We start from the raw sequence: 27009 nt of genomic DNA on the forward strand, positions 1-27009 counted from the left end.
TTGAACAGGCTACAAGTTTACGCCAGACAGTGGTGTTATACAGTGATTGATTGGAATTCTTATTTCACAGTATGCAGAATGGGTACATTTCAAACAAAAGCACAAGTCAATACAAAACTCTTACTGTGGACCACACCATGATTAAGCAAAGGGGATGGGGGCTCAGACTTTATTTATCGGGGTGAATTGCCGCCCCCCGTAGGTGTTCTTTGAGAGCGGTTTTGAAGGAGTCAGGGATTCACATGTCTTAATGGCTGTTGGTAGGGCGTTCCACATTTTAGTGGCATAGGAGTGAAATCAATTGAAATTGAAACCCTTGTTTGAGCCGAATTGAGCCGAATCTGAGTTGCATGTGGTTTGTTGAGCTCCCCCTGGTGGGGGTCATCCCTATGTTCCCCAGGTTCTATGTTCCCCACTTACCTTAGGGTTTAGGGTTAGCGTTAGGTTTCTGGTTTAAGGACTTCAGTGTTTTGTACTATACAATTGTATGTATAAGTACAGAACAAAGAATGTTTGTTTTTGCCATCTTTGTTGAAGAGTCTGAGCAATTATGTTTTAGTTTATTTTATGCCAGTGTTAATTTTTAGTTGGCTAAGACTAGATAGTTTAAGTAGCCTAGGCAGGCCTAAAGTTCAATGGATTGTTCAAAGACTGAGCTTAAATCAGAATTTGCTACTAAGAATTACAAAAATTACTAGGTTAGGTTTCTGGTTTAGGTTTATTCTAAGTGGGGAACAAAGAACCTTTTTTGCATGGTGGGGAACATAGAATAGGGGATAGGTATACGCTCCCCTCTGGTGTTGTGAGTGCGGACTTCGTTGACGTTATAGACAGTTACATGGGTATCTTCACTATCTTGATGGTGTAGCGAATCTTGTAGACTAGACCCATTGCAAGATGCTGTACTCTGTCGTCAACGTCAACCCTAAACCATTCCAGCCTATCAAAATGGGTAGGGTAAGGTGGGTTCGGGAATAGCCTGACCAGTTGATTTTGGGACGTCTCAAGCCTTGTTTTAAGGGCCTTTGAGTACGACCAAGAGGTGCTGAAAGGGAAAGATGTGCCTCCGGGATGGAACCTCAGTAGTATAGGTAATTTCATCATTACGTGTGATATTGTCAATTTGTCACCCACAATAGTGGAATAGTCTCAATCCCTATTTTTTTATAAAAAAGCTAAAAATGTTCTACTCAAATAGCACAATAATAGGCTATATAGGCCTATACTGTAACTGTACACAAGCACGTGACAGGATGTTCTTCTAGCAATCAGTGATATCTGGTCGAAGTCTAAATTAAATACAATCTTGTTTGTGATCAAAACAATTGCTTACAAACACACATCCTCTCGCTCTCTTTCTCTCACTTATAGTAGCCAGTAGGCCTACTCACATGCGCAGGCATGTGCGCACGCACGCACACGCCCAACCACACACACACACACACACACACACACACACACACACACACACACACACAAAGCTCTTATTAATATTATGTCTTTAAAAAAATAACCTAAAAGTTACTTCTGGATCCTACTACACATTATTTGTTATTGACAGGCACAGGCTGCTTCATGATTGCATAATACCAGGCAAATGAAACTATAAATCATCGACTGCTTCAGGTGAGCCAGAGACCGTCATCATCATCGGCAACGCGCCGTCAGAAGTAGGTTAACCTTTACCTATGATTTATTTGATTACACGTCGCGAATGGTTACATAACATTTCATACCGGTATTCCGCTGGCAAGAACATTTGATTAGGCTAGAAATAAAATAACGAGTCAGAGTGAGACGGGTGTCCTCAGATATCACCACTGGTGAGCGACTCCCCCTGGTCGTGATCGAGGTGAGGTGCGCGCAAACAAAGTTTGACATGATGACAACAAGTGACAACAACATCACCAGGTGGATTTCGAATTTGTTATCTCTGGTCACTGACCTTATCCGATGTCTCTTCGACTTCAGTGCCATAATGTCGCATCAGTGTTGGGTCCAAACTGATACTCTGCCTCAGTTTATGCTTGGAAACCGTTTTGCAGCTTGCTGGAAACATTGGAGAGCACGGGAAAACACTGTTGAACAAACCTTGCGCATGCATTATTCCTTTCGCTGATTGAATTTGAAACACACCGCGAATTGAAATATATGGCTCCGTGGGAGAGGGCCCCAAAATAAACCTCTCTATTTGAAGTTTAACGAATGGTCCTTAATTGGCGCATCAGCACTCAGCATGCTGCCTGCGCCCTCTCAGTAGCCATGAGCGCCTGTCCTGTCGGAGATCCTGCTCTCACTGTAATGTAGCCTCCCCCTCGGTACCCTGGCTTTTATTTTCGTTCGCGTGCGGCTAAGGAAAGTGGATAGACTGGATACGCACGTCCCACGCCCCTCCAACAGCAGTAGTAGTAGACCTTTTAAAAAACTTTTACCAGCGAAGCTATAGTCCCAGACTCGCCCCTCCAACAGCAGTAGGCTAGGCCTTTTTCAAAACTTACCAGCTAAGCGTCAATCAAAAAGCTAACTATAGGCGAACAAGGGCCAGCTTGAAATTCATACCAGAAATTCATAAATGTCATATTAGAGTGTGTGACTGTGACCATAACCCAGAATAGCAATAGCATATACTATCACCCACCCAATACAACAGCGAACTGTGCAGATAGGCTATGGTCTACTGGAGCCAAACATTAAGTCTCATTAAAATGTGCAAATTACAATTAGAACAACTTACAAGCCGAGATCAGGGTAAATGGAATTCACATATTAAATAGTAAGCAATAACATATTTTGCAGTAGACTAGGCTACTCAACTTTCCTATGCGAATGTGTGGGTTGAGTTGAGCAGCTTCAGCTATAAATCTGTATTGTCATAAATTATTATATTGTAGGTAGGCCTACATTTTATCATATTGCAATTGTATAGTTTACAGTTGTCAATGATCATTTTGAAATATGCAGTAAAATTTGGATTGTTCATTTAATCCTGAAAGCATAAAAAAAAATGAACCCGTCAAGTGAATGCACAAAAAAAACTAAACTGCAAGTCATACTCTTTTTGTAGAGATATGAACCCCCGTGGAAGAAACAATGAATGTATTGTTGAAATGATCTAGCCAGAGTCTTAATTATCACCTTGAGATTTGAGCCAAATAAATGGATTAGAAATAATGTGTCTGAGAAAGGTGGAACGATGCCTATTGGTCACCACCACAGATTCAGAGCTTCTTCAGTGAGATGCTCGGCATGTAGTGCCACACGGGATCATGGCTCTTCCTGTGGGAGCCCCGGGGAAGGGACCTGTCTGATAACAAGACATGTGAACCAGCGGTGCATGGTCACGATAAGCCTTCATCAGATACCAGAGTCCGCCAAACAGACAGGGGAAGTGGTGATAACAGAGCCGCTTTGATCTACTTATTTGGTAGCAAGGTTTGGACTGCAGTGAGACTCCTCGCTCGCAGATTCTCATCAGACTTCCCGTCATGTCATTTCTCTGCAGGATAACTACTTCCTCAGGAGTGGATATCCATTGAACATGCAAAGCATGCAACAGGAAGACAAGACTGGTCCATGGAACCTACAAGTATGTGTTCAAATATCACATCTACTTCAATCATTTAGGATTGAATAATAACCTTTTTGTCTCTACAGTATCACTGTTCAAAATAAATGTCATTATGCCTTGTCAGACCCTGCAATTCCTACTCATGAGCATAACCATCAATGAGCAGTCTACACAGAGATACTGTTAGTGTTCTCATGCAGTATAGGAACTGTCACTAAACACTGAGTTAAACTGCAGCCAATGAAAACAAACACGAAGTAAGATTTGACCAATTACTGTTGCTCTTCCTCATTACAGGACGGTGAAAACTGCAAACATTCAGGGTGCATTCCAAGCATTTCACAAAATTCACAGTAAAAAGAAACGTACCAGGTGAGTATAGCTAAATGACCTACACACTCTTCAAGGCAATTAGCAGGATCACCTGTGCTGAGTGTGCTCTACTATGCTCTGCAGCAGCAAACATTGTTAAATAATTAACTTCCCAAACACAGATGGTTAACATAACTGAAATCAACAAAATAACTTACAGCATTGCCTCTAAAATACTTCCAAGTGTGTTAGATGGGACTAACAGTGCGTTTTAACAGCACCACTGCACTTCTCTCTCATCTCTCTTCCTTGTTGACTTCCCAATTGTCCCGCCTCCCGCACTGCGATTGGCTAGCTGCACATTGCTGTATCTGGGTTCAGACATTTTAGAAACACAGTTTTAAAGAGGAAACATGTCTTCTTATTTTGAAATTAACCAAATCTAAGATTGGGCCATAACAGGAGCTATTAAATAGACCCATGATGGCCCGGACGGTTAGCTGGGCACCTAGGCTGCTAAGCCAGCCTTTGCGCCAGCCTTTGCCGCATGTCTTCCCCCCGTCTCTCTCCCCATATCCTGTCAAATTACTTTCAAACTATCAATAAAGGCAGAAAAAGCCAAAAATAAATCACACCCGTGTGAAGTGAGTGGTGTAACTCCGTGTGGTGGTCCCCGGGGTGTCCCCGGAAGTTCCAGACCCACAGGAACGCGCCCAGGGGGGTGCTGGCCTGGTTCCGGCACGCCGCCCCTCGTCCGAAACGGTCCAGAAATGACAGTTACCGTATGGGGGTCCCTCTACTTTACTGTACTGTACCCGTCACTGTATTGTACCGTCACACCCGAAATCATCATATATACAGTTATTATGTGTGTGTGTGTGTGTGTGTTAGGCTGCACAACAGTGACACTTGGTGGTGAAAAACAAATGTGAACAGCCCTTAACCCTGGTGTCCATATTTTGGGTAAATTTCATTCATCAATCATTAAAGAACTACATTTTCCACTGTTTTCACCTTAAACAAATTCTAAAATAAAATGGAAATAGCAGATCTAGACACTCACAATGTTGGGAGCTTGTAGAAAGGCTATTTTTGCTATGTATACCGGGCTTTTTTCCTTTATGAATCAGAACCCTGAAACTATTAACCTCATCTAGTTTAGAATACAACAAATGCAGTTCTCCACTTTGAACACTTGTGTGTGCTGGTGTATTCTTTCATAGAATTCTTGTGTAGACAGCACAGGGCATCATACTGGCTATGCAGCTACTGAGGATTGTGAGGAATAGCCGTGTAGCTGAATGCAATTGTAGATGTAGGTGTAGGCTTTTTAAAACCACACAGTGATGCAGACATGATGTAATTTGATTGCATCTTTGTGCCTGTCTTCATGTGTGTCTCCTGTTTCATTCTTGTTACTGTAAATTATGCAGAATAGGGGTCGGGGCTTTGTTTAATCCCTTATAACCAATGTACATTATTGCATCTGCAAGTTGTGCATGTTTAATACAATTGAAACCATGCATGAGTCAGACGGCAAGCCATTCCAGGCGATTATGAAATGTGACCTGTAAATACCGGTACTGTTAAATATTTACGGATCTCGGATTAGATTTTTAAAGTTGCATTTTCCCGTAGAGCTTTTCAGCGGAATGTAAATTCAGGAAATTAGCATACTGTAGCCCAAAAGTATGCTTAAACAATCAGTATATTGAATTACATAAGCCTGTGTGCAGTTTGTGCCACACTGCATAGTAAGGGAACGTCTGCAGATAGAGTATGAAATACAATGCATTTGACTTTTAGAAGCTGAGATGCTAAACAAAACAATATTTCAGTCCATTTAGCAGGGCGTGAGAGTGCAGAAGTGATCCGATTGTTGAGTGCTACAGTATGATTACACCGATTACCGGACCTCACACTCAATAGCACATCTGTCCTATAATGATGGGGAAAATGGGAGTCATGGTGAGAACAAAATGCAATCTAGATGTCAGACAAAATCCTGATTAACCACTTACAGAAGCAGCCCCTGAGCCAGTGCAAGGCCACTCCATCTCACATTCCCACTCAGTCTGATCTGTGAAACATAACTGGCCACTATCTATTGATTTTTCACTCTTCTCAATATCCCGTTACCGTTGATAGAATTTACGTCAGACTATCAATGTTTCAAGGAGTCCTGCCCTCCTATTGCAAGGATATTTTCACGAGAATACCGGGCACACTCTGAGCTCGCCCTCCATTAGCTCTGGTAGTGTGTGCCTGCCTTCGAGAGAAGACATGGAGATTGACAATACATGTGAAACTGCAAACTGTGATAACAGTACCTCGGACAGGCACCAAGAGGAGGAGAGGTAAGTTGCTGTCCCCCCTCCAACCTACTATACTTCTAATTCAAATTATGATGTGTGTGTGTGTGTGTGTGTGTGTGTGTGTGTGTGTGTGTGTGTGTGTGTGTGTGTGCGCGTGTGCGCACACGCGTGTGCACTGTGCGAGTGTGCGTACGCGCGTACGTGCATGTGGTGTGTCTGCGTGCGTTTCTGTGTGTACTTGCATAATCTATTTTGGGTTGTAGTAAATCAATTGTTTATCCTGTATAACAATGTAGTTTAGCCTTTCATGATCACACTATAATGGCATAAAATGTATCAGGACATTATTCAGTCAGGAAGATTGTTGCTGTTAAAGCCTAAATTCTTAGCTATCCATATGCTGGAACCTGTAATGATTCTCAGAAACTTGTCTACGTGAAATTGATCAATCAAACATAATTCATGGCATTATACGTGTAATATGTTCGGAATCAGAACATTATCGCCATCAGAACTGTGGACTCATAGTCCAGCCTGCAGCCCGGCGGTGCTCCGGCTTCATTCTAAGAGACAGCATCTGTTTGTGACCTTACAGCTTTCCATGGACACATTGATTATTCTCCCACGTTACAGATAATTGCTGGATGCTGTGAATCCTATCCTCCCAGGGCAGCAGGGAGGAGCTTTTGTAGTGTTGTTGACACGAGAGCTGCTATCTGATTTGAGGAATATGATATCCTGGAATCTCATTGACTGTGATTGACTGCGGTGTACTTCCTGTATGAGTAAAGTCTAAACCGTTTTTAAAAGTGTTTTGCGTTTTGCAGTTCCTGCAAGTCTGCTTAGCTTGGAGACACTTTTTAAGAAATGATCATGATAAATTGGATTCTGGAAAAACAATGTTTTCTCTACGCACGGCAATTAATGTTTATGGTCAGCTTAAACAGCGAGAACAACTTTCAGGTGACCATAAGCTCTTTGGCGAACGCTATTCGTTTTTAATCTTGTTTAATGAATTATGATTAATAGCAAATTTTCAAACATTATCCTGTCATGACAAAAAGTGATAATCACTATTAATGACATAAATCACATCATTAGAGTAAATGTACTTTGATGGATTTTACAAATACATTAGCAACATTTAGTGGAGCTGAGCTTTTCTCTAGCAGCTGTTGTTATGATAATACCACTTTTCCTGTTCTGCACGGAACTACTCTCATTTTATGCAAATGACTGCATCTACTGTTTGTTCTGCTCCATAAACTCTGTCATCTTCTGATGAGAAAGTCACTTCCTCCTCTCTTCTTAATCACTTGAACCCCAGCATCAAAATGATATTCCGGGGGTGACATAGCAGATCAATAAGCTCACAACGCGTTGTGAGTTTATAGATTGGCTATTTCTTTTCTTTCTTTTTTGTGAAGAGAGACGACAACAATGTGGTCCAAGAATTTTGCCAACTCTGTTCTAGGGGTTTTAAGTGTTTCTGCACACAACTACGATAAACTGTAAATGCTTCTTTTATGTTTGAGAGAGATAGAGATCGATATAACATTTTGCCATCGAGCTCCAAAAGCATTTTACAAGGATCAAGCATGTATAGCTCCACGTTGGTCAGAAAGAGAAGTTATATTTTATTGCACACAGTGCCTTTAACCACTTAAACTACTAGATACGGTACTCCATTGGCCTGCATCCCCCAGGGGTCTACTCTAGTCTATTCTTGGCCTGAAAACAGCCGGCCTACAAGCTCACAATGCAATGGATTGTGAGCTCGTATAGATCTGCTATTTCCGTGCACAACGCTGCATGCAAGTATTCAGGCAATGAACCATTCTTGAATACACACACACACACACACACACACACACACACACACACACAGCACAGCGGTGCACAAAACAGCACAGCGTATTTCATTGGACTAAATCCGTGGCTTCATTGTGGTGGTCCTGACAAAACATCCTAGAGATGTGATTGTATGTACAGTATACACGGGGTTATTGCACTTTGAACGTCCTCCTGTCCCGTGCTAAGTGGCGTGGCCTGTGTGTCATGGAAAAAACAGGCCACTGATGCGATGCAGTGCACTGTGTGGCCCCAGGGGCGAGAGTCAGGCCACATGACCGGGATGGGTTTGTGTTAAGTATTTATGTCACAGAGGGATCTACTTTTGTCTGTGTTTAACCTCACTGAGTGCCATTCGGTCCATATGGTTAATACTCCATATGCAGACTGAGCCATAAGCCAGAAAAAAGAGCAAAAACAAAAATAACCATTATGGGCTGCAGTGTGTACTAGAGATGAGTTGCGGAATATTCCCGAAGTAACATACGCAGTAAGGATGTGTTATATAAGTCATACAACTCCATTAGAGCCACAGGCGGTTCCCATACCTGTGCATTTCTCAGGACAGCAAACTCCCAGTAGCTCTAGTCTAGACTAGACAACCATAGACCACCGTCCATGCATAGCATGGGGTGTGTTATGCAATCAGTTCCCTTTCCTTGCAGAGGCAAACACACGTGCCTCAGTTCATAGCGAGTGAAGGACTGCATACACCATTCATGCATGAAATCAACTACACAGCATAATCTAATGAAATATCATGATGCAGTGATGCCCTGGTTTCATGGCAGAATACTCACAGACAGTTACTGATCTGGATATTAGATATTACGTGCATAGTTTATTCATTATATATGTGAACGGAACCCTGCACTAAAGATGATAAAAGATATGGATATTACACAAAATATGAGGAAAGGGAAATGGAAATAGAGTGCTATTGTGTTACATTTAGGTTAAGATCTAATAATCCATACATAGACTAGGATTTAGACATGGCTCTATACAGAGTGACAGGTGGCAGGCGCATAGTGATAGAATTTGGATTATAGTTAAAGCTTAATTTATAAGCTTCCATGCACGATAATCACAAAACAAATGCCATTTTTCAAATGTCTTGCTCAGGGATTGCGATCAACAGTTCCGATGTAGCATTCTGACTTTGTGCAGAGCTGTTTTGAACAATACTTAATACATCACCATCAGCAGGCAAAACTATTATGAAACACGGGTCAATACATGTAAATTCCTACCCAATAGACCAACTGTGTGGCATTTTCTACTCACTGGGGAATCCTTAACTCCAACCCAGCCACCCATTGGAGTCCAGCTGTTCAACATTGATCCCCCATGCTTTCTGATGCACTGGCCCGGAATGTGATGTTATTTCATTACTGAGGCAGAAGAGACAAGCTCGGTCTCCTCCCCGGGGGTACTGGCCCCCTCACTTGGAGCACGGTATGTGATGATAACTGAATGGCTTAGTCAGGCTAGCTCAGTCGCCTATGGAAACTCCAAATCAAGCATGGTGCAGAGAGAAATTCTGAACCCAGGGAAAGAGGACAGGAGTACACATCAGTGAGGGAGACTTGTTAGTACAGGCCACGAGAAAAAACAGCAAGTAAAAGGTCGAAACAAGGGCTATTTCAAAAGCTTGTTAACTGAGATGGACCAAGACGATGACAACGAACTTGGAGTCTTCACTGTTATTCAGTGAGTAGGCTACGTACTGCAGATAAAGTGTGTTTATACCCTGGTTTGAAAATGAATCAGTCAATTACCCCACGGCAAAGGTGATTGTACTAAATGCTTAGCAGTTACTTGGAATAAGGTAGCATTGTGATGTATCAATCAGTAAGGTGAAGGTCAATACGGCTTTCAGTTGAGTCTCCTTGATGATAGCTAGGGGACTTGAATAGGAATGTTAATTAATTTTTTATCTGGATACTGTATTACTAATCATACTTGTCTTTTTATGTCTTTAAAAATACTAGCATTCCAAAAATACTGTATATGGTTATCAATGTACAAATGGGATGTTGTTGATGATTGATTGATTGATTGATTGATTGATTGATTGATTGATTGGTTGATTGACAAAACTGCGATGATAGTAATTAGCTTTGTGATTGCTCTTTCCGCTAATACTAAATATGTTCTAGTGGTCACTGGTCAGTGGAACAACCAGATCCCATCCTATTATCCCCACAACTTTTACAGTAAATTGAAAATATTATGTAGCATCAAACTTGAACCACCAGTATCCTGTGTTAACATGTTGAGCAACATTAAAGTAAAATACCCATCCCTTTGCATCTTCTCAGCAGAGATGCACCCAGGGTGGTTGCTAGTTGAGCTCTAGTGCTGTGGCAAAATCTACATCTGCTTTATTCATAGTAATATAACTATATTTTATCCTCAGTATTTACTTTGAACTTCATGAGCAGGTAGTCACTTAAATACATAATATTTCAGAGCCATGAAGTACTGTAGCTACTACTGTAGCCAGGTACTGTAACACAAAGTACTAATGACTGATCACAATTTGTCGCACCATTGAATGAATATGGCAAGATGCAATTTAGTTCTCAAAATGTACCCCAGATGCTTTTTGCCATGAATACATCAGCAGTGCCATAATTAGCATGGATTGTGAGTGACTCATATACAGAAAGATGGAGGAATGTAGTAGTGTACACAAACACAGCGACAGACAGCGGACTCTTGGGGAGGGGGTGGTTATATGCTGGTTCAGTTTGCTGTGACGATTGCTGACACACATCTGGTTGAGGGCCAGGACGTAATATGGTGCCAAGATAAGATTGGACGGTAGTACGGTACAGTAGTCTTTTTAAAAACGGACAAAGTGACCTTTTTGCTCTGCAGCATGCTAAAATGCAGCATGTTACCCATACAGTGTTGCACATTGTGCGTATAAAATGATTTTGTTTCACGATCCCATCCTTTTTAGCGCCACCAGGCTGGAATGGCAGGGGACGGGGATTGTGTTTTTGCTCCCATGAGTCGGGCAGACTCATGGGAGCCAATTGGTCCCCTGGACCAATTGGCATGAAACTTTGCACACACACTTCTAGTAGGCCAAGGAAGGTGAGACATCCAGTCACACATTTCTTAAATTGGCCTCATGGTGGCACTATAACAGGCTCACTATAGCCTAGGTCCCGCTCAGCATTTTTGTCCAAAACTTATGCAAATCGGTACACATTTTCTCTGTAGTCATATCCATCAGATCCAGATTTATTCCATTCGGATTGGCTAGGATTGGCCCATTATGCACAAAATGCCACCAATCACGAACACAGCATCCCATCTGCTCATCAGGGCCTTTAAACAACACAGAGCCACAAGTTCTTAAAATGTTGTTTGAGCGTGTATTTATTTTTCTTTGTACTTGCAGAACGTATGAGTGATTTAAGGAAAGTGTTTATTACACTCGACTTATTTTAGCTTTCCAAGGCAAGCAACGAGATCCAAAGAGTGGCAATATTTAAGGCATTGGTGAGTTTTAAGTTTCAAAGCAAGGGTGAAATGACTGAAATAAGCTGTTTTCAAAAAGAGCAGGGGGAAGGGAGGTTATGGAATCGCAAGAGCAGTGGGATGTTACTGGTGTAAAAGCCTGAGCCAGAATCTCCATAGAGCTGGCCTGATCCCAATATCTCTGCCAGTCATGCTGCCCTCTAGGCCACAGGTCCAAACCAAGCGGACAAATGGCCAAAATATGCAGTCTCTCATTCCTACAGACAGCTAAAGACTATCAGAAACATCATGTACAGTATGTACAAGAAAAATAAGATAAAAATAATGCATACGTATATAAAAAGAGTAAAATAAGGACGATTCGTGCATTTCATGGAAGTATACAGCTAAAAGGTTAAAAGGACACAGCATTTCCCTGATCTGAGTGATCTACATGTTTTGTATAATGATATTGAGGAGACCTTTATGATGATCCAAGGCAGAGGTCCACAACCACTGGTACTAGAGTGGTACTTGAGCCACCCTCTGGTGGTACACAGAGGAGTCGCCCAAAAAAAGACAAAAGTGGATAAAACTGTGGAAGTGGGGAAAAAAAGATAAAACTAAAACTAAATCAACCCAGAGGAGATATTGAAGGTAAAACCTCAAAGAACCTACCCCATATCTTTTCAGTATCTTTTCAGAAGTACAGTGATTGCCCAAATTCTTGACATGCTTCCTGCCTGTACTGCCTCTTGAATTAAATGGTGCTTTTATATAGTGACTTACATGCAAAGCACCAACCTGCTCACTGGGAGGTATCTGTTAATGAAGTCTTGCTCAAGGACACTTCAATACTACCCCAGGGAGCCATGCAGGGATCGAACCGGGAACCTTCTGATTCCCATGGGCAGCTGCCGATCCACTGCTATTACTTGCGTTCTTCCCTGAGGGTCTGGAATGTCATTGCTTGGTTTAGACTTTATAGACTTTAGAGCAGGGGTGCCCACACTTCTTTTACTTGAGAGCTACCAGCAGAACAAGATCTACCCACCAAAAATGATATTATCCCATTGCTGAAAATAGTTTAAAAATCTACCTGTGGGGGCTTTGGAGTGCGTGCGTGTAAAATATGAACCCAAAAATTGATGCCCCCAAGTTTTTATGCTTATAGGGTTAGATTTAACATTAGACATCTATCCATTAGGTTAGAACAGTAATAGTGTGTGCGCGTGAGTGTGTGCATGCATTAATTGCATATATGCACCCTCTTTGAATATGCCACTCACTTCGAATAAAGATTTGAATAACGTATGGTTTGTAAGACTGGAATGCTGTGTTATTCTGAATGGTGCAGACAACACAACACCCATGTAATGGAATATTAATATTTTCATAGTTGCACTTGCAACATCATGTGTCCTTCATTTCCTTCAATGCCGGTTTCTTGTTCTTCCATTTTGGATGACTCATGGCTTCCATTAACCACTTAAACCATGCATAATAGTGAAAATAGGTAGATGAATGTTGTTTTTAGCCGAATGTTCCCCTATTTTTAAGACATGCCGACAATAAAGGTGAAAGGTTGCTGCGGTTAAACAAACAATCTAGATTTTGTGGTGGTGGTGTACACTTTCAATTTCACCATGTGGCATTCGTAATTCTCGTCGAAAACAAAGTATTGCATTGTGGGTTTGAGGCAGGCCCCTTTTGATGTAAATCAATTAAGTCACCTTAATTCAAGTGGCATATGCCAAAGAATATTATTTATATTTTAGGCCAGGGCCATGCCATGTGGTCTACCTGCACAGCCTTTGTGATCGACTGGTAGGTCACGATCTACCTCTTGGGCACCCCTGCTTTAGAGCATTAGGCAATGGTGTGGGCTTGCCATCCTCTGTCCCAAATGGCTCAGCTGCGCTGTTCACTATATGGTAGCCATGGCTTTCAGCTGGCAGTCCACAACTCCCCTTACATCCCCTGGCGTCTTCCAATATCTGATCGTCATGCAACTGCGACTATCTTTGTGGATTGGGGCCATTCATTGGATTCTTGCTTAGGTGAGTGGAGCACAGACAACTGATGTGGATGGAACTTGGTGGCTCTGGAGGATTTGTGCATTGCACTGATTGCAGTTACAGCAGCTGATGGTATCCGGAGGCTCATGTGCATTGGGTAATAGACGGACCAGTGGAGTGCTGGCAGTGGCTGTGGGCGACACAAGGAGGCTCTGGGCACTGTGTTCAGCCTCTAGGCCTGGCGGCTCCTCTTGCGTCTCGCCAGAAGTTGCTTCTGTGGGCTGTGTCATCGCTTCCGCTGTCAAGCATCTCATCCTGGTGTATCCTCAGGCCCCTCATGTTTTATGTTCTCGCTGCAGATGCACTGTATTCCCCATGTTGTTAGTGTATTGTCCTTGGGTCCATCTGGTTGAGGCGCTCGTAGAAGCATTGTACAACAATACTTAATACTTAGTAAATATCTCATACTACTAAGTATCTCATATTGTGAGTAAGTATTTGGAAGCATATATCAAGGAGGTACCTAGATATCACTGGGCTCACGCAAGTATAGGAGATCTCAGTTACATACATTATTGCGCGTCTTTCTCTGTCTCTCTCCGTTTCTGATTACTATGTCTGTCTGTCTGTCTGTCCGTCCATCTGTCCGTCCGTCCCCTCTGTCCCTCAACAAAGACACATTAATATAGAATTATTAATTAAGTTGTGACATTTTAATTAAAACTGGTTGCTATAATCATTGCTTTAAAATGCCTCGACCTGAGCCTTCACATATCTTATTCCTGCTAATGTTACCACATAGAGTCATAGACTATTGTTATTGATGAGACTGATTATTATTCTGTCAGCCTACTCACATACTACATCCCCAAGGAGAACAATCAGGAAGCAGAATAACCTCCTTTCATCCCAGCTAATGGGAATCACAACAGTGGCTTAAGATGTCAATAGATGAACAAGCATTGTAGCTGCGTTGACTTTTTACTGCAGAAATGTCTTATGTGCCTCCTTCCCCGGTTACTGCTTTCCATTCTAGAGCTGAACAGGTTTTATCTACTTATAAATATGGGACAAAACAACACATTGAATTAGTGGCTTAATCAGAAGTAATATTTCAATGTGTGGAATGCTGTGGCTTGATCCTTAAATTGTGACGTTGGATGCCAGATTTGTTTATTTGTCATTGGCACATTGCAGAGAAGGGTGACTGAATAAATTGCCTTTATTACTGCGAGAAGACCCTTTTTATCAAGCTGTCATGTGGTGCCTTGAAGAAGTATCAAACTACTAATTGGTTCTTGGTGGTTTTTGACACAGGTGACTCATCTGTAGTCTTTGATTAATGTGAAGGCGTTTCTTCCACTATTGGATAAGAGACATGGTGATTCATCTTTTGAAGGGGGACGATATAACTAGTGCAGTAGTGCTAATGTTTTCAAATACTCTAGTCAAGTCATCCATTCAATTCTGAAGTGAAATAGGATTAAATAAGACCAACATAAATCCAACAATAAAATAGCTAAAGGTATTTACTAGGTTTGACAACATGAAAATATATCGAAACATGGTAAATATTATTTACAATCTATGTAAATATCTCAGAGGAAAAGGATGCCTGATGCATGCCAATAATGTGCAGCTTAAGAGCTGAATAGCTATGAGTCACAACAAAGCCTTCCTCACCTCTCTTCTGGACATTGATTAATCACACATGCTCTGCTCCTATTATCCTCCATGGAATTCCATGCGGGGTACAGCAATCTTAACAACCCTGCTCTCAGTGCTCTGCTGTGGTAAGGCAACAGGAGAGCATTTAGGGAGTTTATTCGTAGTTTGGGTTTAGAATACCGTACTCAATAAAAGATTAAACGACCTCTTCGAGGGTATAAACCTTCAGTAGGTGAAGGATTTCTCATAACAAATGTTTGCGTGCATTGTCAACTGGACACGCTTGCAGTTGCATGTACAGTACGCATGCATGCGCTCTCTCTCTCTTTCTCTCACCCCATCAATCTGACACACCGCCCTGCTCCCTGAAAGAGGGACACCAGTGCTCTTATAGTCTTATTCTTTTGACTCCTATGACGCATGGCGCTGGCCTTGACAAGGCTGTTTTTACTGCATTCATCAGCACCCACAGTATCTGTTTGCCCTTACAACCCCAGCGTCCCCACGCACCCAGCAGGGCTGGGCTGAGACAAAAATGCACGGAATTTGGCCCAGACTGGACCACCACAACCAGCGCGCAGATACTCTAATGGCTTTTCGGGTCGAGGCCCATACAAATTCTTGAAATACAAGCCCTTAACAACACCACATTTACGGTACAACATAAATGATACACAACACAACCAACAGACAACTAATTTAACATTTGGCTCAGTCCACCCCTGGCACACAGCAAAGTCCTCTGTGTAAATCTAACTCTGAGATGGTACAAATGTAACCCAAAGGAGTCATATAGGGTCACTGGGAAACATTTGTACACTTTAAGAGTTATAAAAGGACAAATGAACACTGAAGATGTATGTGCATTCCATCCCCTTATCTCCCATTGATCTCTTACCCTCCTCCTATTCTTCGTACTCTCTCCATCTCTATCACTCCGTTCCAGCCTCTCGCTATCCCTCCCTCCCTCCCTCTCTGCCCTCGCACTTGCTCTCTCTCTACGCGTCTCTTCAAAGCTGTTGTAACTGTGCCGCGACTCCCGCTCATGATTCCACAGCGATGGATATTAAATGAAGGTGGCTTTCTCGCGGCTGGCTGGCTGACGGATGCACGAATGGAAGGATGTAACCAGGGGAGACTGATGCTGCGCTAGCTGCCACATCCTCTTCCACGGGCTGTGGATTTACACCACTGAGAGCGAGGACACGGCAATCACTCAGCCATGCAGAAGCCCCGAGAACAGGACTAATCTCTCCACCTGACTTGTGGAAGCTCGGTTTTGTTCATTATTTATTTCCCTACTGCTAAACAGTGTGGGACAATGGAGCCGGAGTGAAAAGTAGATAGTAGGTTTGTTTGTAGCCCTGACTGACTGCAGCAGTCTGCTGCACACATGGATGTGTTCAGCTTCGTAAAGATGCCAAAGCTGTCAGGGTGAGTCCGATGGATGCTGCTAGCACTGTGTGGGCATGCCTGCATGTCTACCGCTGCATGGCAATGGTTTTCTTCTTCTGTGGTCAGATACGGGATTTAGGAGACAGGAACAGATGTTGAGTACAGGAGTAGCATGTTGCAATGGTTGTCAAACGTCGGTGGGAATAACTTGCTGTGCGATTTTATGTGGAGCGAATGAACGAGTGAAATAGTGGGGAGAGGGTGGGTGTACTGTGGATGGCAGATGCTGATGCATACAGTACATACATGTTACTGTACTTTGTTAATTCATTTAACTGTACAGTTTCATGATTGTACATTAACAACAACACAAATGTGCGTGTGTGTGTGTATATATTGCCTTTTAAGTTCAGAAAATAACATAATTGCACAAACATGGTTATATGTTTTTGACATTTTTAAGGATTTTGCAGTGTTATGACAATCCTTTGTCCTTTTGTTAATATCTACTGGGTAAATATTATGCTGAATAATTTCTACGTAAATATGGGGGCAAAAGCTGTAGGTTATTCCAATAAATGTACTTAGGCTACTATGTCAAAGTTCCTCATTGGACCTTAATTGGAGCTACACGTGCAGTTCTCTAACTCAAACTTTCCATGACCTAACAGAATAAAGTGCTGAGGATTCCCAAGTTCTGCCTTGTACAAAAAACTCAAGATTACAGTGTAACAGTTTTTACAATAACAAATATAATTAAGATAGACCATCTTATTGTAATATTAATATTTAAAACCTATCATTGGCCCGGCCGTCTGGGCATAGGGTCTGGGCATAGTGTCGGAGGTTTGAGTCCTGATCCCGACGACCCTTGCTGCGTGTCACCACCCCCACCCCCTTGAAACGATGCCTTTTTAAATAATAAGTGATTAGAGGTGTAATTAATTCATTGCCCTGGAGGACAGTTCATACCCACTGTCAGTGTTGGATTGTTAGATTGTCATGATTTTCTACAGTAATCCTCCTAAGGGATTGAGCTTCACCACATGATAGGTATTGGTTGTGAGATCAGTTCACAAAGAATTATCTCACAACCATTTTTTATCATAATATAGTTGCCCGTCTTACATGAGTCATCCAGGGCTGATTATACACTGTACATCAGTTTCTATTTTATTAATAGACTCAAATAGATAACAAGATTAATTAATTTGCAAATTAGGGTCATTTCACAGAGTGACGGTTTTTGAGTCATACGGAATGCTGCTTTTGCTCCAGTGTAGGCAAATCCACTAGAAGAGATTAACAACCAGACCTGCAGTTAAACAGGGGAAGCAAACGGGGAAGACAAGGCTGCTGCTTCAGTTGAGGGGACCATTGAAGACAGGGCTGCTGCTTCAGTTGAGGGGACCATTGCTGGCTGTAAGTGTCCCGCCATGGACACATTTACAGTTTACATGATGGCTCCCTGTGGACCACCTGCATCCTGTCACTGTTAATAATGATGTACATAATATATTCCCTGTTTGCTGGCAAGCACTGCTGCAAATGCTTTGTCTCTGCCGCCAGAATTTCAGTCAATAATATTAAATTGTTTTCTGGCGTGGACGATGGAACATTTCACACAGTAAGCCAAAGCCATAGCACGGAGTATGTGTTACACAGAGACCATGAAATCTCTCCTACTCAATTATAAGGTAGCTCCTACATAACATTGCCGCCCCAAATGTCTCTGCTGTCAGGAAGAGGAGTGACTTCTTTGCTTTGTTTTGATTTTCTTCACTGGGTGTTAATGTCTATAGTGAACACCTTTCCCTGTTTCCCTGTTTGACCACATAGCGTAAGCTACAAGTTGTAAATGGAAAGGTCTTGACTGATCTGGGGACTGTGTCATTCTAACTCAAGCAATGAAGAAGAAGTACTGCAGAAAAATCCAGTCTGTGTACCGTTTAACCTTTTACTCTGCGACAGTTAATAGTTATTTGCTATTTATGAAATATGAACTATGATAAATACATTCTTCATGAGTTCAAAAGCGCATGAAATTGAGTAATTTGACTATATGTCAGCTCAGTGTTGAAGTGGGTGGTAGAAGCATATGTTCTACAAAGAGGCATAACTCAATCAATCCATTACGTGAGCCAAGGTCAGTCCTATTTTAAAAGTGCAACATTTTCCACACAGAAGTCACTGGACTGGATACAATCTGATTAGCCTAAATGTTCATCAGAGTACAAGGGGACCAAAAGAGTTTCATGGCTGTTTAAATCAGAAACTCTCAGGGCAGAAGACACCAGCGAATGCGATGGCTGGGGGGCCAGCAAAGACTGACAGCCAGCTGGCTATAGTGGCTAGTGCAAGAGGTCTCAGCCGACCATTCATTTTGTTCTCTACTTTAGTGCTTTTAGAATGGAAGCAATGAATAGCACAATGAGATTGTAACATGGACCACAGGGGGGTCCACAGCACATTACAGTGCAATATAGATTGATGGAGGTTTATGAAAAGATACAGCTACAGAAAATCACTTTTCTGTATATCCTCCTCGTTACAGCTAGTGATACTTTAAAGTTCAATATTAACAGCATGAGAATGGAACCAACTGTCCGCAACTTGGAGGGCTCGTACTGTACTGTAGTTATTACATTAAAACAAGGAGTACCAGGGGGTATTTCATTAAAGCACCAGGGGTGATTTGAGAGGCATGCGGATGCAGAGGCCCCCAGCGGTAGTTTTGTGTGTGTGTGTGTGTGTGTGTGTGTGTGTGTGTGTGTGTGTGTGTGTGTGTGTGTGTGTGTGTGTGTGTGTGTGTGGAAGTGTTTGCATTCTAACTTAACTAACCTGAAGAATACTCACAATAAAATGGTGTATAATTCATCATCACATGATGTCAAATGGAGATTAATGCAATGAAATATAACCGCTTGTATCATGTGTGGGTGGTGTACAGTACCGAAATGCCTCCTTTAGGTGGTGCCAGAGAACTCCCAGGTTCCAGTGTAAAAGAGTGCAAAAATTGGCCCAACTAACCTTAACCCATTTTTACACTGTTAAATGAACACTACATATTTTATTGTAGACCTTTAGGTGCTAATACTCTGTCTGGATTACATACGCTGGATTACTGTTAACAATGCTTAGAGTCAGTGCCAGTGGCACTTAAGTGTGCTCACTTGCTCAGTGTAAAATACCAGGAACATAATTTTGGGTTGTCTCCCAAACACATTTTCTTATTCCACCCAAAGGAGAACAGAGCCTGAAAAGCTTTCTTTAGAGATCCACCAGAGAGCTGCCTTGAATAGTGCTAGTGCTGTTGCCCATGGCAACAATATCATCACTTGCAACGAACAAAATAAATACAGAAATGCAATAGGCACATTCAGCGATTTTGTCTCCCCAAAAAATACATACATCAAACGCTGTGTGCAGTTGGATATGAATAGCTCTTTTCTATGCCAATACTACCGACACAATATGGAAACAAACAAGGAATTGAAGTTTTCAGGTTTGATCATGTTGGTGTGATAATTATAGTATCAACTCCTGCATACAGTGTGTAGGCGGTGGACACCATTTGTTCTCCGCCGAAGCCAACTAAACAGCCTGTCGTTTTGTGCTGGCCCAAAATGGACTAAATGCTCACAAAAATTGATCAAATTTTGGTGAAGGTACAGGTATTGATGATGAGACCATTTATAGCAATACACAGATATTATGGGCCACAGTATTTATAAGCTATTATATTGACCAGTGCATTCATGTAGTGCAGTGGCAGTGTTTAGTCAAGTCAAACAGGACACACTTTTCTGGGACAAGAAGAGACAGTGTACTTCTGCCCCCAACAGGAGGCTTACTGTAGGAGAGAGAGGAGAAATGAGGCCCTTTAATCAGACTGGTTCCTCTCTGTCTGAGCCACCCCTCTGCTCCCAGGGGCTGGTCATCTCATCTGCTGTTTGTCCACAGATAGATTACATACAGTATCCAAACAGAATTACACGAGCACTCTCCACCTGCATGTAAACATCTGTTGAATTCAAGAGAGATCCAAGAGCACAGAGGAAGTAACATAGGAAAGTAGGCCTACTCATGTACTGTAACACAGCACATCCATTGGTGGAAATACGAATACTCTTTTACAATTATTTAATATAGTCAGGGTTTGATTGGTAAAAAAAAAAAAAAAATCTACCGGTAAATCAAATCAGATAGGCTATATTGATTGAATACTTTAATAACAGTTTGCAACTTTGCAAACAACGTACGGTGCCAGTGATTTATAATAAAGAATGCTAAAAGGATAACCCAATAAGCCCAGGGCTTGTTTCCATCGAGGTCCTGTGTAGTAGTAATACAAATTAAAGATATTTACAGTAAACAGATGGGGGATGGGGGTAATTTCCGCTGATAAGCTTAGACTTTTGAAGGAGTATAAGGACTCACACTTTTAGGACTGTTGGTAGGGCATTCCACATTCTGGTGATAGAGCAGTAGAACGAATTTGACCCCATTTTTGTGCCGAAACTGGGTTCAGTGAGATCAAGTCCTTCTCTATGCCTGTGTGTGTCTTTTACGCTATTGAAGTAGTGTGACAGGTACATGGGTAACCCTGTTTTTATGCTATCTTGAAGACCAGGCCCATTGCAAGTTGCTTTACTATGGTTTTGCGAGGGCTGCAGTTTTGTTTTTAATGCATTTGAGGTGCTAAAGTACCACAAGGTGCATGCATAGTCGAAATGGCATTGGATGACTCATGAGTGCTCCTGACCACAAAGGAGATCCTGAATAGAAAACTTGTTCTTTGGTTGACCTTTCTGATTACTTTTGTTACCATTTTCTGGTTGGTTTTGGTTGCATTCTAAGATGGGTAGGTAATTTCATCTTTCCTTGTGATGACATTGTCGCCCACTTTGACAATGAAGTATTTGAACCTTGCAGAGGTTTATTCTGGACCCAAAAAGAAGGGATTCAGTTTTGCCTAGGTGTAGCCTCGTTACCCAGGCTTTTATTTCCTTTCGCTACGGCTCAAAAAATGAAAGCTTAGGGGAACCATAGAGTTATAAAGGATAGAGGGAGGACCGGAGCTACAGCCCCGTCGCCTGCTATTCATTTCAATAGAAGTTGCTCAGTGGTGTTTTGAAGCACCCGTAAGAACGGTCTACTTCGCATTTTTTTCCGCACCAACATTTGGTGTCCAAAATGCGGAAGTGCTCAATGTTAAACCCGAGCTGCACGAGGTTTCCTCAGTGTTTTCTCTGCTGTTTTCTACCAGGGAGGGGAGGGGCAGAGGGGGGACCTCTGATCGGTGAACCAATATTCTCCAGCGCTCTAGACCAGAAAGCACGCTGGCTGGGCCAGGCTAGCTTAGGTGTAGTGATAGTTATCAGTGAGCCAGGTGCAGATTCTACCGAGTTCAGAGCTAAGGGCTTCCTCAAACTGCAATCTGCCCTTGCCCGAGGGCGTGTCGAGTCATCCGCGAACAGTGATGTACCATCGGCTTCGAAAGTTATCAACCGATATGTAGGTAGGTTACAATGCAAAGTAGGCTCTACTGGAGCCTACTGGCTGTGATTAGGAAACACAGAAGTGAAATTACTGCCGCCGAAGCGAAAACATAGTGAAACTGACTTACGTGGCCGGTTAAGACTGATATGAGGTTAGGGGACTTACGTGGCCGGTTAAGACTGATATGAGGTTAGGGGACTTACGTGGCCAGTTAAGACTGGTATGAGGTTAGGGGACTTACGTGGCCGGTTAAGACTGATATGAGGTTAGGGGACTTACGTGGCCGGTTAAGACTGATATGAGGTTAGGGGACTTACGTAGCCGGTTAAGACTGATATGAGGTTAGGGGGCCTTACGTGGCCGGTTAAGACTGATATGAGGTTAGGGGACTTACGTGGCCGGTTAACACTGATATGAGGTTAGGGGACTTACGTGGCCGGTTAAGACTGATATGAGGTTAGGGGACTTACGTGGCCAGTTAACACTGATATGAGGTTAGGGGACTTACGTGGCCGGTTAACACTGATATGAGGTTAGGGGACTTACGTGGCCGGTTAAGACTGATATTAGGTTAGGGGACTTACGTGTGGCCGGTTAAGACTGACGTTAGGTTTCTGTTAGTGATAGTCGCGACCAACACCAGATCAGACGTCTCAGCATTTTCCTAATAGAAGCCAGTAGGCTCCAATAGAGCCTACTGGCTCCAGTGTATCGTCTTGATAAGTAACCTATACTGGTTGATATGGGATGATTTTCATTAGAATCCGCGGCGGCTAGATGTACAGTGTCAAACTCCTTTTGGAGGTCCAACATGATTATGCCACAGTATTTGCCTGGAGTGAAATGTTCTGAAGCCAGATTGTAATTTGTACTTTTTTTCTTCTCTGTCTTTTCCATTGAGGCGCTTTTTGACCTGTTAAAATACTAAACTCTCTATAACTTTCGAGAATCGAGATAGAGCCTAGAATAGAAACACGATGGTAGTTGTCGGCTTCTAATTTGATTCCTTTTTTCTACAGAGGGTGACTCTTTCTAGTTTAAAATGTGCCCCTGGCTGATGGAGAGGTTTGTAACGTTGGCAATAATTGGGGCAATAGAGGGGCCTATGGCTGCGTCTCATCATGATTTAACATATTCATTTTAGCTTGGATTTGAATGGCTGCCGTGTAATGTAGGCCTACATCCGAGAATAAAAGTTTACTGTGATTGTGTGGCTGTGATTGTGATGACGATAACGACAGAGACTGGTTGTTCGAATCATCCTTTGATCGGCAATACCAGCAGGCAGGGCTGTGGTGTGGTTTGTGTGAATTAGCTGCATGGTATTCTCCTGTCCAACATGGGTACAATATCCAACAACCGGAATTCAGACTTTATGGTGGGATTCTGCTATAATGTCTTTTCATACAGCAAGTCGGCGAAGTCAAGTTGTAAAAAGAAAGAAGAAAGTGAAAGTGAGCTGGCGTGATAAAGCAAGGATCCAATTCCTCATGCAACTTTTATAAATGGCTGAAAAATGATCTTTTCCCAGGCTTCTTAGACAGTTTGCTAATGCTGAGGTATTCAAAGTTAGTCTTTGGTCAATTTAGATCACAAAAAATGGGCACAGCTTTGAGACAAGGATGATTTCAATCTTTGAGCAAAAATATTAGATTAGATGTGTGAAATTATGCCTATTGTACAAATACATAGTGTTGTACACGCGTGCGTGCGTGCGTGCATGCTTGCCTGCGCATGTGCGCTGCACTGCGCTCACTTTTAACACAGTATTATGGTGCTAGTAGGCTGCCTGGGAGAGAGTGAATGTTGTAGTTTTATGGTTGTTAGTTTATATTTGGGAATGTGATGGGATGAAGTGTCTTGTAGCGGCCTGACATTACACCTGTCAATCTCTAAGACACCTGACTTAATATCTTTGAGGGGTGCTAGCCACTCCTAACCTATGTCAATCTTTGAGGGTTTGTGTAACCACCAATTATTTTAGACCCTGTCTTGCTTATGTACATGAAAAGATAAAAACATCCATTATGGGCATATTCCCTTTTTATACGGCCCTACTCTAAAATAAATCCTATGGAATCATAATACATACATTCCTGTGAATTGAACTAGTTTCCTCTCTGACTCTTGGATAACCTGTTCAAGAATTGTGCACCATGGGTTAGCAACTCTATCAGGCCTACATGACAGCACAGACATCATTTATTAATGCCTGCAGAGGAGGATCAGTTTCACTGTCCACCACTGTGTCAACCTCTCCAACTCCTCTGGAAGCTAGCTATTATTCTACAGAGTCACTCTGTCTCAGCGGCATAATGCAACCTCTGGTGGACGGAACAAAGAAATCAAAAATCACAATATCCATGACCATGCCATTTAAAAAGATACGATAGGCTATGGCTGACTGAAAGAGGATGGATTTGGCACAACTCTTTGTCAGTCCAGAATGGTATCCAGAAGGCACATCGTCTGATTCTGTGAGTAGAACGTTCCATTTGAATTGCTCAATCTTTTTGGGGTCACTTTCATGAAAGGCTAATGATTCCCAGAAAATCTACCATAAGTAACGTCATTTTGCCATACCATTCTCCGTGCATTACTGTACATATGAGCATTTTAAAGCACAACACCTTTAACTCTAACAGTATTGTTGCTAAGATGGTTGTGGACTGAAAACCTGCTTTGTTCAAAAGCTACAAATTGGCCACATTGATGAAACACGGCTCCAACAGTGTCAGACAGAGCCAAGCATGTAGACACACACCAGCTATGCTGGAGGAAATATGTTCTAAATATACACCCAGGGCCTGCTCCCTGCTAATGTACTGTTGGTCAGATAAATCCATATCCATGTGGAAACAGTAGTACTTGAACGCAAGATCGCATTGGGGCAGAAATCTGATTGCTCCACTGTTCTGAAGCCAGTCTTAAATAAGCAAACACAGACAACTACCATTTGACTTAATGTAATACTATAGATGTCACAAAATACATACACAATAGTGTGTGTGTGTGTGTGTGTGTGTGTGTGTGTGTGTGTGTGTGTGTGTGCGTGTGTGTGTGTGTGTGTGTGTGTGTGTGTGTGTGTGTGTGTGTGTGTGTGTGTGTGTGTGTGTGCGTGCGTGTGTGTGCGTGCGTGCATGAGAGCGTGTGTGTGTGTGTGTTTATTTCTTTATTTAAATGTATATTGATATACTATGATAGGCTATACGTATGTATGTACACAGCATATAATATAAATTCAGTATGAATTATGTATAATGAATGAATGCATCCAGTAGAAAGTTGAAGTGCTTGGGTGATGATGAGTTTAAGTGACCTCAAAGCTCATATTTCATAAGGTCTTCTTTCCCTCTTTATTACTGTTGTGTGTTGATGAATTGACAGTATACATGTGTTGTTATGTTATTCATGCATATCGTATGAAACACACACACACACACACACACACACACGCACGCACATACACATGCACGGATTGCACGCACGCACACGCACACACACACACACACACACACACACACACACACACACACACACACACACACTGGTACAGTAACTGGGGAGGCATTAAAAGGGGAAGAAAGAGGAGCTTTGAATAATGAATGTGAAGAGCCCTGTTACACAGACAAGCCTTTGAAGTGACATAACTTACTGCCACTGCTCTCACAGCATCACCACTCTGCCACACAGACACAGAGGAGAGAGAAAGACAGCAAGATGGATCGAGAGAGAGAACTGAATTGAATTGAGAGAGAGAGAGAGAGAGAGAGAGAGAGAGAGAGAGAGAGAGAGAGAGAGAGGGGGGGGGGGCTAATAGCCCTATTAGTGGGGATATAAAAAACTGCAGACTGTCCTGTATGACAACCTGTAGCATGCTGTATTATAATAAGAATAATAAGAATAGTAGTACAATTAGGGAGATGTTTTAAAGTGTCAATCCAAGTAAAATCAAGGAGTTCTGTTAATGCTACCCATTTCTTTGGTTAATATTGGGAATAGCTTATACGGTAATAAGGTATTCTGTTATTTCCTGATGAATTCGTCCTGGAGTTGAGTATATCAAATAACTCACTTTTAAGGGAACTGTTTGGGGCTTCGAGCAGTACAGACGATGTACTGACATCTAGGAATAAAACCAATTTCATGCCTTTCAAAGCACAAGACTGAAGCCTGACAACGCTGCCTGTGTGTGTGTGTGTGTGTGTGTGTGTGTGTGTGTGTGTGTGTGTGTGTGTGTGTGTGTGTGTGTGTGTGTGTGTTTGTGTTTGCGCGCGTGCGTGTCTGTGTGTTACATAATTAATTGAGTTAGTATTCACTGAGCGCTGGTTAGAGAACATTGTTTATCACATTTGACGACTGCACTCTGATTCACTTGTTCCTATTGTTATCACACAAAGCCTCTCTTTATGCAAAGATCTTAAACTTTTAGCTGCAGATGTGTGAAAAACTTTTAAATTTAATTTAATATGTGGCTTAACTGGCTTTGCATTGAAGGATGCTTTTGGCTCGGCTACACAGAGGTTTCATCAAAATGACTAAACATAATACCTAATGTTACAGTCCGTGACCACCACATGACAAGCCTTCCCCTGTCTGTGTCTCTCCAGCCACAGGACAAAGTCCTCTGGCTGGCCACCCCCCACCGGGACCTGGAATGCATCGCTGGGACCCAATGGATGGGACATGGGGACCAATAGAGAGGGGCGTGACTGCTACATCAAGTAAGTGTTCGGAGTTATGAAGAAAATAAGAGGGACACCCCCCACCCCCTCCGCCCAGATGTTTCATGAGCTTTGGTAACCTGTGATTATTCTAGCCACGTCACTGCCTCCACACTCTGTCTCCATCTGTGCATCCAGAATACTGATTCCCGGCTCCTGCCACTGCTGCGCACACACAC

General features: G+C 42.4%; 2 protein-coding genes across 2 annotated transcripts in view; one reads left to right on the forward strand and one right to left on the reverse strand.

The window, feature by feature from the left end:
• Positions 1-2205, reverse strand: part of LOC308330573 (rho GTPase-activating protein 6) — a 38742-nt gene extending 36537 nt beyond the window's left edge. Inside the window, exon 1 of the mRNA XM_080785498.1 lies at positions 1946-2205. Within this exon, the coding sequence (XP_080641624.1) occupies positions 1946-2104 (159 nt within the window). The 5' untranslated portion in view covers positions 2105-2205. The remainder of the gene's footprint in view (positions 1-1945) is intronic.
• A 14397-nt stretch (positions 2206-16602) lies between these two features.
• LOC308330634 (FERM and PDZ domain-containing protein 4-like) overlaps positions 16603-27009 on the forward strand; it is a gene marked incomplete at its 5' end in the record, with an annotated part of 28920 nt that continues 18513 nt past the window's right edge. The window contains 2 exons of the mRNA XM_080785585.1: positions 16603-16643; positions 26717-26830. Of these exons, the coding sequence (XP_080641711.1) occupies positions 16603-16643; positions 26717-26830 (155 nt within the window). The remainder of the gene's footprint in view (positions 16644-26716; positions 26831-27009) is intronic.

Source organism: Protomyctophum bolini (assembly GCF_963924005.1).
Source record: "Protomyctophum bolini genome assembly, chromosome: 16".
In the NCBI taxonomy this organism is placed as follows: Eukaryota; Metazoa; Chordata; class Actinopteri; order Myctophiformes; family Myctophidae; genus Protomyctophum; species Protomyctophum bolini.